The sequence below is a fragment of the Pteronotus mesoamericanus genome, unplaced genomic scaffold, assembly GCF_021234165.1.
Source record: "Pteronotus mesoamericanus isolate MK-2021 breed Mesoamerican mustached bat unplaced genomic scaffold, CSHL_Meso_final contig_182, whole genome shotgun sequence".
Classification (NCBI taxonomy): Eukaryota; Metazoa; Chordata; class Mammalia; order Chiroptera; family Mormoopidae; genus Pteronotus; species Pteronotus mesoamericanus.
In genome coordinates this window covers 3,124,142-3,138,459 of record NW_026555078.1, presented here as the reverse complement: position 1 = coordinate 3,138,459, position 14,318 = coordinate 3,124,142, and the positions used below count along the sequence as shown (strand labels likewise).

Below are 14,318 nucleotides of genomic sequence, written 5' to 3'. Positions count from 1 at the left end.
AGTAACAAACATTTTTAAAACATAATTAAGAATTCAGTTAACAAATCTTTGTCATACTTTCACAAACAGTAAAAATGCCACAGACAAAAACGATCTATTTAAGTTGTGCAAGTATATGACACATTGCAGGCATTACAATGATCTTTTTCAGATTCGGTCAATCCAAACAGCAGCGAGGCCAAACCCCATCTTTCCTCTCAGTGAAGCCTGTTTTCCTTGAAATGAGGTAAAGCATGGCAGGTACCAAGTGCAACGCTCATCGGTGCTACATGAACGGGGCGGGGCGGGGGGCACTATCACCGTACAAACCGCAGCACAGTGAGGACTGCCGAAGGCATGGAACAGAAACGAAAGACATGTACAATGAAGGCTCGGGCCAACGAACCCCCACACAATCGTCATGAGGAATTTCTGTAGTTTCTTTTCGAGACAGGCTTCACCAGCCCGTCACGGGGTGCCGGTCGCGCAAGGGCACCCCCGCAGGCAGGGTTTCCGCGTTACATTCGGTCACACAGGGCGGTCACAGGAACAAAAGGGGGACACACAGAGTTGGAAAGTGGGGCAACACAAAGCGATTTTTTTTCTCCCTTAATTAATAGACACGAAACATTTCAATAAGCTAAACTGGGGAAATCTTTACAGCATTAAAATCAGCAGCACAAAAGCGTTCATAACCATTTCATAGGTCTAACTCATAGCTTTCCTTTTTTAACATAGTAACCAGGGGATCGTAGAATGCTTCAAAGTGTGAGCCACAAATTAAACTCAGCTACTTTTCTCCAGAAAATTGAAAGAGAGAGGGAGAGAGAGAGACAGACAGACAGGAAGGAGGAGGAGGAGGAGGAGGAGGAGGGAGAGAGAGGAGAGAGAGGAAAGAGAAATAGCTTAATTTTGCTGTTGATAAAATATTTTGAATGGTAGCGGGAAATTTGAACCCCTGAGAATGTATGACCTAATCACATCGAAGTCTGAACTTTTTAGTATTAACAAAAAATACTCTTCTTAAGGTTACAAAATATATTGAGGCATTTTTCTCCCAATGGGAATTGTAACTGTGGAACAATCTGGTTTTGGTGCCAGGAGGCGAGAGAATCCCTAACACTGGGATTAGTGCATCGGACACAACGCAAAGCCCTAAGCTCCTGGCCGCAGGTAGTTTATAAGCTATTCAGAGATTTGTGACACAACCTCACCACAAATCACCCTCATAAGTAAAATTCACATCCAGCCTTACTTATTAATTGTACATGCTTACAGTTATATTATTCCAGGATCGCTTGGTTTTTACTTGCCAGGAGGTCGTATGTTGAGCTATTTTTAAAAAACCAAACAGAAATCTATGTTGCCAAATCAGAATTCAGTATTTTAAAAACAAGTCCACCCAAATTAATTTGCTCAAAAACTGATTTAATAATTTAGACCCATTCCAATTTAAGTGTAAGACTGGAGACAACAAATAACGGAGAAACTTAGCATCATGCCCTTCACTCAGGTCTCCTCAGCGAGTGAAGCTGACAGTTTTCAGGGCGAGGCGTGCGGAGGCGCCCCCCTGGGGTGGGTGGTGCACACACAGCGAGGAGCACAGCGTTCAGCTGCAACTGACAACACAGGTGCAGCACTGCACGAAGCGTCAAGCTCGGAACAGTGTGCTAGCAGATGTTAGACACCTCCGCTCGGCTCCCTTCAACTTCAAGCGTAATTAATGGGGCGAACTGCGGCAAACCTCCACTGGTGTGTTGGTGGGGGTGCGAGACTGACCCACAGCTTTTAAAAGGTAAATTAAGAGGTATTATAGGTACAGTGCAAAAAAAAAAAATTAAAACTTCAAGCATAATACATAAACGTAGCACCAAACAGGGGAAGATGCATGCCAAAGAAAAGAAGAACTGAGGTATTTAAGTGAAGAGTGCCTACCGGTCTAATTAAAGAAACTTAGGCAAATGCCTAAAAATGTTTTTTTTTTTTCTTTTCCAAAGATGGAAATAACGAGCTGGTTTATCTAAATTAATGAGCTAAATCACAGATGTATCAAAATTACGGCAGTTTATCACAAACGTGAACTTTCACGGCATGAACAGCACAGCTTTGGTAGGTGAAATACACATGCAACACTGTGAAAAGTACAATAAGAAACCTATGTGAGAAGACTAAGGGTAAAGGTGCTGGGTTTTGCGTCTTTAAATAAGTAACCAATGAATTATAAAATCTGCAGCATATTTTAGGTGTGATATGTTTAAAGTTTATTTTGTTAGAGAAACAACCTACAGGGCAAAATTATTTGCCACAAACAATTTCCATCAGTGGAACTACCTAGCAGGAGGTTGGTTTTTTTTTTTAAGTAAAATTGAGTATTTAGCCAAAGATCATTTTTATTACCGTGTTTTTAAAAAATCCATAGGCTACAGATTCTGGTTTTTAAAATGTCTTCAGTACATGAGACAGAAATCCTAATATCCTGCTTTAAGTTACAACTTATACTAGTTGAGTTGTGAGCATCACACTATCTCAACATCTAATGCATAACAAAATGAAGGGAATGTAAAATCAGTTTGTTCCAAAAAAGATCCGAAATTATAGACTATCCATGAAGATTTTACTTTTAAGGCAAGAACCTTCTTTATGCAAGACGATGTGGCATGAGAAAACTAAAACTGGATTCACCAACATGCCAGCCAATGTTCATTAAAATCTGTCCCTTACTATTAAGTGCAACAGCGCCTGGGAAACATCATCTTACACAGTGGAACATGGAGACAGAGACGACACCGGCACACTCCCTCCCTCTCGCAAACCGCAGCGTCCTATCGGGCTCCCCCACGAGGTGGGACACACTGAGAGTCGTGCGAGGACTCGAGTATCACCCTAGGGACTGTTTGAGGTTTCAGCTCCGTGGCCTCCTAACACTAAGCAAAGGTGATGGAAATTGAACTAAAAACAAAACAAAACAACCCAAAACTGTCAATAATCATTTTGAACACTTGCTAAATGTCATTAAAGCACTCTTGTGATTTAAACAAAGCAGAAGTGAGGAAAGAAGACAAGATTGTGTTTGCGCAAGAAACTAAAACTACAATTAGTTTCAAAGTTTTTATACATATGTTAAATGTTTTATTCTGTAATCTATCTTGTTATCAAACTTTAAATTCTGCCTTCAATTCGTTCCGTTCAGTATCAACTTTAAATCATCCTTTTCAATTGAAATATTTCCACCCTAATTCTGCTTTTTTTTTTTTTTTTTTTTTTACATTTTAAAAAGGGGTTTCAGCTGTTGGGAACCTGAGGTTGATTAGCTTTGAGGCTTCGTAGGGCTCTTCTCGCTGCTGCAGATTTGGCGATCCTGTAACTGCGGCCAACGCCTTTAAACTTCCCCTTGCCTACCACTTCCACGGTGACTCTGACCTTGCCGTCGTAAGTTCTCTCAGCCGGGCTGTAAAGAGGCCAAACAGCTTGAATTAGCAGTCAGAAGTATTTATTATGATTGTCAATCAGCAAGAAGTATGCACTCGCGGGCGCAGCGTCCCGTGTGCGAGCCGACGCCACACAAAGGAAACGTGCACCATGACTTGTTGCACACCAGCGGCAGGCGGGCTGCCGTTCCTTCTAATTCAGCATCACTTTATAAAAACAAAAAGAGAAGTCAATCAGACTGCAAGTGGAAACTGCACAAGAGCGTGCCCCAGTGTAAATATTTTTCAGAATCATTCGTTTATGGCATCCTTGAGAACTTCCCCCCACCTCGTTTTTAAGTAAGTTAATTTTTTCCATGCACATTTTTGCTTACCTAAATTTGGCGGTTTCTGGTTCCATTTCAAGCAATTCTCGCACAGGGGAACGGGGCACATTTGCAGAAAATTTTTCTATAATCAAAATAAAAGAATAATGTAAATAATACCCTTGAAGTTGTTTTTAACTTTGACTTTGTTTCTTTAGAAGGGGAGCCGACCGTACCTATTAGTGGCCGCATCATAGGATAGTACACCTGCCAAACCATCTCCAGTGACATCCCACTATCCATGTAAATGGCACCAGCAAGTGACTCAAAAATATCTCCCATGGCCTTTGGAACTTCAATGTCCTCTTCCTTCTCTTCGTCCTCCTCAGATCTCCTAAGCTATTACAGAGAGAAAAGTGACTTGTAAGCACAAAGGCCATTTTTAAAGGCAGTCCGCAGAGGCATGTTTCTTTTCTTGGCTATGACTTTTATTACATCTGTAATGGAGGTAACACCACCAACCGCTTACGGCGTGCCTACTGTGCTATAATAGGTTCTTCACAACAGTATCTTACCTTAAAATAAAGTGTTTTCAAACTTCTCAAGAAAAAAATGAAAAAATCCCTACCCATTTAATATTATATACCCAACAAAGAAAAAAAAGGTTATTTCTAAATAAATACAACTTTGGCACAAAATTAGAAATAGTCAATACATATATTTTAAAAACTTCAAATTCACTTGCCATCAAAAAACTGTGCATTAACGATTCTACCCCCAGTGGCTTTGCAAGGATTAAGCAGAATCCTTTTGTCAGGGAGATTCCAAGCTCCTTTAGAAGATATTTTCCTCCAAGCTCCTTTTTATGAAACACTTAACACATGTTCGCTATCAAAGAATACCTGACATGCACTGTGTATTTGAGTTCACAGAATAAAAACTTACATAGGTATCAAAAGCTTTTTAAAGGTTCATAATTCTTTAACACAGCAATTCCAAGTCTGGAAATTTATCTTAAGGAGGTAACTGGATAAATAAGAATATTTACTGCATGTTTATTAGAAGTCCTAACTAAAAACAACTTAAATATCCAGCCACAAAGGACTATTAAATACAATACATGATAGCCGTATATTGACTTGTGTGCAGCTCCTGAAAGTCATACTGCCACTCACTACATGGAAAGTCATCCACAATATAGTAAGTGAAAAAAAGGGTAATAGTACACTAAGCATAATATTATTCCATTTCATATACGTTTACATCTACATACATTAGCAATACTACATCCCAAAATGTTAATCTGGATTATTTCTCAGGTTGTATAGTTGTGTAACTTTAATTTCCTTTCTGCTTATTTGTGTTGTCTAAAATAAACAAATTACTTGTGAAAGAGAAATAAAAAGCAGGGCACCAGTAATTTCTCAACAGATTGTTTAGTGACACAAAGTTCTATATATCATTTATAATGCCAACTACTGGAAAAAGAAAAGAGTTCTTGTTCCTAAACAATATTTTAAAACCTAGGAAGTTTAATTCTCTCCTTTTACAGATGAGGAAATTGAGGCCCAGAATGGTGAAGAGATTTTCTTAAAGTCAAATAGTAAATTAGGAAAGCCAGGCCATGACATTTTCAATCAGTTTTTGTAACTTCTATACCTGTTTCTATAGACAAAGGGAAGAAAAAGAATGAACAAAAATGAACAGAACCAGTCATTTAAAAGAGAATTTAAATCTAATTTCAGCGAATTCCTCAAATTCTAAGTGGAAAGTACTCCTACAGAATGAGACTGGAAACACCGCTGACCGTACGTGGGAAGGCCCTGCTCCCCAACCCCGCCGCTGGCTGGGTCCCCGCGCAGCCCGCCGGCCCGGGGAGGCGTACGCGGGCACGACCTCCGCCGGCGGCCTCCCTCCCCCGCAGCCGCCACCCCGCTCCCAGCTGACCTCCTGCCCGTGCAGAGGCCATCCCGTGCGCACAGCCGCAGCCTGCGGTGACACCCCAAGACTGAGACCCTTCGCTCCTCAGAGGCGGTCAAGAGGATGCACTAAATCCCCCACAGTGGTTTGGTGTAATTAAAAAAAGGGAAGGTAACAAATCAAAGAAGGAAAATTGAAATGGCTACCAGAGGAATTTTTAATTAATTCCTTAACATCTTATAAGAAACCTACAAAAATAAGAAAAACAAAGGGATCCACACAGGGAGGATGAGAGACAGGAGCATCCTCCTGGCCACACAGGTGTGCGGGTGGATGGCAGTGAGCAACGAGGGGACGCTGGGAACATCTAAGCAACAGCCTTTCAGACAAAGCGGCAGAAAGGTCCACAAGCAGAGAACCTTTGGCTGAACTTACAGGAGAAGCCTTTCAAATTCCAACGGTTAAAAATGTAGAAGCTTGGTCTTTACCTGAGTCTCCCACTTCCAGCAGAAGCAGAAAACACATTTGTGCTGTTTACCTGAGACCTGGGCAAACGCCCCTGATCCATTCCGAACAGCAAGGCAGAGCGAATCAGCCCTGCGGAGCCTTCCCTCTGTTGACCCTACCGCGGGGGCGGGGGACTGCACTTCTCTGGAAGCCCGAATGGGACTGGGGACGCGACGGGAAAGGGATGATACCTGACTGCTCTGGGCTCCCCCGTCCCCCGTGTGGGTGGCCAGGTTTCTAGGGCCCCGGAAGACTCCGGCTCAGTCCCAGGTCTCCCCGGGAACGTGCAGGTGCAGCCAGGGCACTGAAACTACCGAGGGCCCAGACGTCTGGCTGACACTCGGCCTTGAACACACTTCCAGCAGCACTAACCTCGGAATCCATCCCCTGCATCTCGTTCTTCTCGAGCTGGAACTGCACAAAGTCATCAATGACGTGGAAGAGCTCCGGGGACACAGCTTTGAAGTACTTGTGGTAGTCGTACTTCACGGCCAACGACGCGAAGATGGTGTTGTTGACCAGAGCAGAGCGCAGGTCGGTCAGGACCCCTGGGGAGTGCTGCCGCGGGTCTTCGTAAAGGTGCTTGGTTATGAGGTAGTCCAAAATCGCATCTCCCAGGAATTCTAAGCGCTGGTAACAATCTGAGGGAGGGGCCAAAGTGGAGCCATGAGCCTGGGCAGAGTCATTTCCCCGGGTGCCACAGAGTGACGGGTAGAGAGGTCTGACCCCGGAGCCACTGAAGAGAATTTTATTTGGATTCACTTTCGTATATATTCTTCAATGACAAAATTACTTAACATCTCATACTTACTGAAGCCTCTGGCAACTAAACTTTATTGGCATATTAAGCACATTTCTTATATAAGAAGTTGGGGTCATAAACTCTTTCAGTGGCCCAAAGACAAGCGGCTTGTTAAGGGAAAAGGTGACATCATGATCACTGAGCCCTTTTCTTCTGGCACCATGCCGGCCCAGCAGGTGCTGGGCACTATCCTTGAGCCTCCGTCGCACGTCACTTCTGGAGGCCAATCCCTGAACACACACCTCCACCTGCCTCACGCTTTGCTGCCATTGGTGTGCACTGGCTCACTGACACTCGCATGTGTGTCAGTGACACCAGGCCTCGCCACACCTGGGTTACATCTGCTACACAAGGTGGCAGTTAGTACAAGAAGACCCTCTTCTCAACTTGGATTAGAAATGTTGACATTTGACACAAAGCAAGGGACTGAGAAAGAAGAGGTGCGGAAGTGAGCCAAGGCCTCGGGCAAAAGCAGCTGGCTATCAAAATGTGAAACGTTATCAGTATTAACCAGCACCTAAACTTTCTCCGTGACTAGAGAGCGCCCATTCAACCGAGGACACTGAGGCAGGGACAGACGAAGCAACGTGCCCCAGCTCCCCCTGTGAGTTAAGAGGCAGGGGCTGAGGCTGGAACCCAGGCCTCCCCCATGATGGCGCAGTGGACAGCCATGCCTCGTTTCTCCACCAGGAAGACCGGTTTCCATTTCACCTGTCTTTCTAGCCCAGAGTTGGATCATTTTTCACCTTTGGCTTTACGTTTTTCAGACCACCTTAATCTACATTGTTTTTTTTCCTTGTACAAACTTTATACTTTGCTTTGGTATCCTGGATTCAAGCCCTTCTTACTCTGATACAGAAAAAATACGTTGACATCAGCTGGGTTGCGCAGGCTGAAGCTGACTTAGTTTTTGGGTGCCAATCCCTCCTTCCCGTCTAAGGGACCGGGAGCCCGCGGGAGAGAGAAGGGGAGGCACATGACGCCCAACCCAGAGCAGAGGATGACAGCCGTCAGGGCGGGCCGTGCCGCTTCTGAGGCAGTTCCTCATAACCGATTCATCTTTAGACTTAAAAAGATCTTTAAGAGGGGGCTCTTTTTCGTTCAGGAAGAATGATAAAAGGATGTGGAAATGCATCCAGAATACTCAAATAAATCAAGAACCAAAGGCAGCACTGAGCAGGCCTCAGAAAGACACTGGGGCGGGGGTACAACAGGAAAAGCACAGCAAAATGCCACGGCTCCACTTCCCCCAATGACGCAGCACGTAAAATAGCATGTGCCAGCACAGAGGAGAGCTATCCTCCCAACGGTCAAAGCAGCAGCGCCTTCTCCCCAAAAGATGAGGGAATTAAAGGCTTCTTTCATTTTTTGTTGCTTCCTCCCCCCACCATGCAAATTAAGCACTAAGTCTGTACATGCATAGGTCATTTTTTTTTAACAAGGCCAAAGTAGCACAATTAACACATGGTCTCAGTTTCAGAGAAATGAAGCTGGTCTGGGGCTCCTTACCAGTAATAGTATTGTAGTGGTAGGAGGCGTGTGTGAAAGCCTGTAGAAGGTAAGCCTTATTCTTGAATCTGTAGTTGATTTTCTTTTCAAAATTTTCAAAACCTGATATCAGGTGATTCAGTGTTTTATCTGCGTCTGGATGATCAAACATGCACCTCGGCGGGATCTTCAAGCTACCGTACTCCAAGTCTTTACACGCGGAGGAGCGGGAGCTGGCTCCAGAGGCAGCAGCGCGGCCCCCTGAAAGGCTCTTTTGTTGGCCATTGAAGTTCTCCCTGGCGGGGCACGCGGCCTTTTCCCGGTCAGCCCTCTTAATCACCGGGAGCACCTTCAGCCCCAGCGAGCAGAGGAAGAGCTGCGCAGCCCGCTCGCCACAGCTGGTTAGGTAGCAGCCCAGCAGGGCCTCCACGCAGTCGGCTATGCTTTTGTCAGCGATGCACTGCTCCGTGTGCAGGTCGTAGGAGATGGACTGCTTCCCTGTGTCAGCACCGCAGTTCTCCTCTGACGGGCTCCAGAACCCCACCACAAAGTCATCCTCCTCCACTGCTTTGCTGGGGTCCAGGTAGCACATCGCATCCCAAGAGCTATAGTCAAAATCCTCAAAGTCGGATGAAAACGGCAGACTGCCTAAGGAGGACTTTTTGGGTATTTTCCATTCATATGCAGAATCAGTGGTCGAAAAAGGAGACAGAGGAATTTTCTTTACAAAAGCTCCCGACCCCATTAACATGTTGTCTATAAACTTGATGTGTTCCTGATCGTACTCCAGGAAGTCGTCCTCGTAGTCAGCGTCCTCCTTGGGGGCCCTCCACGCCAGGCCCTCCTCCTCCTCCTCCTCCTCCTCCTCCTCTTCCTCCTCCTCCTCCAAGGCCTCGTCCAGCTTGCCGTTAGCCAGCAGGCAGTCCTTTGTCTGCAGCGAGGGGCACGGGGAAGGAGAGGAGACATGGCTGCTGTTTTTAAAAGGGTTTGAGACTCAATAAAAGCAAGGGTTATGGATAATTTCAAATGACAACCACAAATACTAAAAGGCAACTTTAAAATCATGGCCATTTGTTTTCAATTAACATAAAATAAGTTATTTAATCATATAAACAAAGTAAAACATGTTCTTTGAATGTTCATTTTCTAAGTTATAAAATGACCTTTATCCAGTATGAAGCTTTAAGTTAAGGACTTTATACATGGTATATGAAGTTAAAATTAGTGCCCACAAGGCAAAACTCCAGCTAAGAAGTCCACCTCTGGCAGGGCACACAACCAAAAAGCACATGCTGATAGGAGATCTTCAGTTTTGCTGATAAAGTTTTAAAAAGATTTTCAAATTACTAAAATGAAATTCCAGACATAGAAAAAGCATTATCTTTGCAATTAAGAGTATAATATGAAAACAGATAAAATTATTTCTTATATCTTTATAACATTAAAAATGTGCAAGAGTTTCATTATAAAGTTTTTGTCCCTATTTCTACATAACAATAAAAATGTGCAACCGAGTTTCATGATGAAGTTTTTGTCCTTATTTCTACTTTAACATTTGTTACAATGTAAAACTAAATTGCTTTACTTGAAAACTAAAAGTGATCACTGAACCTTTAAGCTATGAATTTGAGAAATTACACTTTTCCCTTCCACTGAACTACAGTAATCAGGGTAACAGAGTATAGCAGAACTGACAAAAACAGAAGAAAATCTAGACTAACACGAAACACAACAATCCAATTTCTGTCAGAAGACCTTTGCTAATTCCAATTTCTTTGGCAAAAGCTTATTTGTGAATGACAATCTTAATAATGGGTTAGGATTCAGTAATGATAGAACTTTTTTTGCAATGCTAGAAAGATGCTAACTTTCTCTTGAGCAATGAAATTAAAAACAAACAAACCCCAAAACTTTACTTTGGGGGGATAAGCAGGAGGGTGTGCTTCAATTTTGATACTGACAACTTTCCAGAGTGTCCTGAAAAAAAAATAAAAGTTTTCAAACTTTCTGTCAAGCACTTTTTAAATACCACAAATATTTTCATTTTTAAGCCAGGCTCAAAAGAGATACAAACTATAACTGTTTGAAAAGAAATAAGAGAAGTGAGCCAAGCCATATATCTATAACTATCTATACTTTTTTAAGTAAAAAAAGTTCATACCACTTTCTCAAGAATAAGGAAGAATGCCGAAAGAAATCGCAACAGCAAACCTCTGGGAACCATTTCCTTCCTGTTAGAACTCTATACTTTCCAGGTGACATCAGATGCTTCAGACCATTCTTTTGGTCCTTAGAAGAAAGGGCCAAATTACAATTTGAAAATCAGACTGAATAATTTTTAAAAAAGATTTTTATTTATTTTTTAGAGACATGGAAAGGGAGGGAGAAATAGAGGGAGAGAAAAATCAATGTGAGAGAAGAACATTGACCGGTTGCCTCTTGCACACGCCCCAACCAGGGGCCGCACCACAACCCAGCATGTGCCCTACCAGGAAATTGAGCCTGCGGCCTTTTGCTTTGCAGTATGACACTCAACTCACTGAGCCACGCTGGTCAGGGCAGAGACTCAATAATTTTTAATTTAAAAAACCTTGTATCTCTTTAGTGAGATGCTAACATAAGCTATAACTGGCAGACTGTGCACACACACACACACGGACTGGGTTTTATCAAAAATAAGCTGTATGATCTCGGGCAAAATTCCTAAGCCTCTGTCTTTCAGCTTCCCTATCTGCAAACCAGTGGAATCCTGCCTCACTAAATGGTTTCCAAGAGCACTGCAAGCTCTTTAAAAATAAGAAAACCAGCAGGAAATTCTTCTCTTACAGTTCAAGTGTGCTTTCTACCTGAGTTCTTACCACCTGCGGCGTTTGCACAGAACGTTCGCTTAACCCCATCAGCTGGGGGGCGGGCAGGTAGAACAGGAGTGGGATAAGGATAAGCTTTTCAAATAAGTATAAATTATTCAGTGAAAGAAGAAACAGTATTTTTAATGTATTCAAAGAACCAAAATGTCAGTTCATCTGAAGTGTCAGGAAAAAGAACTGTGTGCTATATCTTCAAAAAAATTTTTTTAATTGAAACAACATGCCAATGTCAACTTTATGCTGTTTGTTTTTTTTAACAGTCAATTATATTATGAAACAGTATTTACAAGGCAGGATATATTTTTTCACTAGAATAATTTTTGTAAAAATGTAGTATTTCCTCTAAAATTCTCAGAATCTATACATTTTCTCCTAAGGTTCTACCTACTTCTATGTTAATGACAAATGTACTTTTTCTAACCCAACTTGCATTAAAATATTCTCTTAATCCTTCTCCACATAAGTTTAATTTCTACAGTAGGTAAAATACTGCATGCCTTGAAAATATACTCAATAAAGAGGTAAAAATCCAAATAGAGTCATAGAACATGCAACCTGGAAATACTTAAGACAGATATGTGGGACGTGCATGTCAGAAAGAAGATAAGAACATGTACATTTAGAAAATATAACCTGTGAAAGAAACGGCATTCTTATTGTTGGCCTGAAGTAAAAATGAAGTAACAACGAACCGGCTTATCATTAGCACAAAATAAATATCCGAGAAAGTAAAGTGCCTGAGATCACCACTCCCTTTAGAGGGGCTCTGGCGTCTCCCCGCCAGCCACCCAGCTGCCGGCTCCGTGGCCACAGCCACGGCCCTCCAAGGTGCCCCCTGGTGGCCTTCCGGACAAGACACTGCACAGCAGCTGGTGCGCTAACATTTGAAGTATTCTGAAGTCACTGGCAACACCTTTTCCAGAAAACAACCTTTCTTTACACAGATTTACTTATTATTATTTTTCAGTCACAAGAGGAGAAAGAGTCCTGAAAAAACCCTGAGCTGCCAAAGCAGATTTTATTGATATTTCATTATTTCACAGACTGGAGAGCATAGGTCATTGAAAAGTCATTTCATTGAACAGAGCTAAGGATCTATTTTAAACTACAATATGTAACAGGAAAGTGAAATGTTGTGGGGTTTCTTTCTCTTCTTTTTTGAGCTGTAACATCAGATACTCTTCACCTCTGGCAAGCAACATAACAGAAGTTGTCTTCCATCAAAATTTCAAGAGTGGTTGTAAATTCAACAAAAAAACAGTCTATTTACAGAGTTATTAAACTCAACATAACAAATATCTACTCAAATATAAACATGGCAGGGAAAAGAAACATAAAATTAATAGAACAAACTTCTTCCTATCACCAAAATATAACTCCTTCCAGTTACCAAAAACTTACCATTTCATCTTTTTCCCATTTATCTGTGTTACTTTTGTCTTGATTTACTACATAACCAGGGGGAAGCCAATTCACAGGGGGATCAAATATTGACACCACCATGCGGCTGGGCAGTCCTTTCTTTTTTCCGAGCCGATAGAGATTACAGTTGCTGACCTTTAGCAAAAAAAATTTATAACACACTTACTATAAATGATCAGTACTGAAATTCATATTAACATGTTTTTACCAAAACTACTGTAACTGGTCCTCAACTGTCAAGACTGACAGAAAATATTAAATTCTATATCCTTTAGTGTAGTTAGATGACTATTTCTGAATATTAAATGCAGATGAGAAAAAACCTGAGATAGATAGATAGATAGATAATAGATAGATGCAAATTCCTTGTAAAGTCAGAAGAAAGAGTTCAATTTCAACCTTGTGAACGCATGACCTGATGATATAAAATGCAAATTGCTAACTGGGTCTATCAGAAAAAGAATGTATATAAAAAGCCCAAGATGTCACAATACTCTCAATGAAATAAAGTGAAAACTGGCACTAAACAGAGTTCAAATAATTTTATATTGCTAGAATATAAGCCACAAATATGATTTCAATTGTAATGTTTTCTTAAACATTATTCTTTTGTTTTGGATGGTATTTCAAGATAGTTTTGTTCAACCATTGAAAATAGAGCAAAAGGCAATCAGCAACAACTCCCATGTTTATGCACATCAATAAAACATTGTTTTCCCTAAGGCCTCCCTCTCCTCCCTAACTTACTCAAATTAATGCATTTCTGTTTCATTTTTACTTGGAAACTAAGGTCTACAACTGTCAACCTCATTTTTGTTTTCTAAAAACTGGGTTTCCTTTTATTTAAGTACTTCACGAGCCCCTTTCCCAAGTAACTCAATACCACAGGAGGAGCACCCCCCCCAGAGAGGTGCTGGGTCGGGCGTCCCCTGGAGAACAAAGTCAGCAAGGCAGGGGTGCGGGGCCCTGCCAAGAACCCTGCCGGGGGAGAGGGGTCCACCCGACACCCACCGAGCACTCCAGGGCTTTCCTGTGCTGCCCGAAGCACAACAGCGCAAATAAATGCTAGTTTCCTTTTCCATACGTGGAGAACGCCATGTCCCAGAAGGCAACGAGAGGACCAAGTGCAACAAGGACTCGAAAGGGATGGAATCACAAAGTCGACAGAAGTAGTTGGCAGGATAAAAAAACATTCATAACTAAGGACTTCTATGAGGCTCAATGCGGGCCAAGCAGAATTCCACAGGCGGAAACGGGGCGAGCGCGTGGGGAGGAATGCCAGCCGTGTGCGTGCACTAGGTCTGGGTGAGGAACCAGGGCGTGAGCCTGGTTATGACACAGACGCCTCGGGCTGAGCGCCCTGAAAGGTGGGGGGCGGCGGGGGGATGAGACTGAGGATTTCTGCAGGAAATCAGAGTCAGAGCTTTCTGGCAGGCATGTGGATGAATTTTTGAAATATAAAATAATGTCTTGCTCACCTTACAGAGTATACAGACTTCTTTCTAGCTGTTTAGTCTCTGATACTGTCGTCCTGCAGGCACCCCTGGGGGACTGCGTTCATCCTCAGAGCTGCAACTATCACTTGTACGAAGACTACTCC

The 14,318-nt window shown here is 42.5% G+C and overlaps 1 protein-coding gene across 4 annotated transcripts in view; it reads right to left on the bottom strand.

Annotated features, from left to right (window-relative positions):
- Positions 1–795: 795 nt before the first annotated feature.
- Positions 796–14,318, bottom strand: part of DICER1 (dicer 1, ribonuclease III) — a 63,967-nt gene continuing 50,444 nt past the window's right edge. For all 4 annotated transcript variants that reach the window (XM_054567070.1, XM_054567069.1, XM_054567072.1 and 1 more), the window contains 6 exons: positions 12,698–12,853; positions 8,451–9,360; positions 6,512–6,780; positions 3,949–4,111; positions 3,782–3,857; positions 796–3,427 (listed from right to left, as the gene is read on the bottom strand). In XM_054567070.1, the coding sequence (XP_054423045.1) occupies positions 3,262–3,427; positions 3,782–3,857; positions 3,949–4,111; positions 6,512–6,780; positions 8,451–9,360; positions 12,698–12,853 (1,740 nt within the window). In that variant the 3' untranslated portion in view covers positions 796–3,261. The remainder of the gene's footprint in view (positions 3,428–3,781; positions 3,858–3,948; positions 4,112–6,511; positions 6,781–8,450; positions 9,361–12,697; positions 12,854–14,318) is intronic.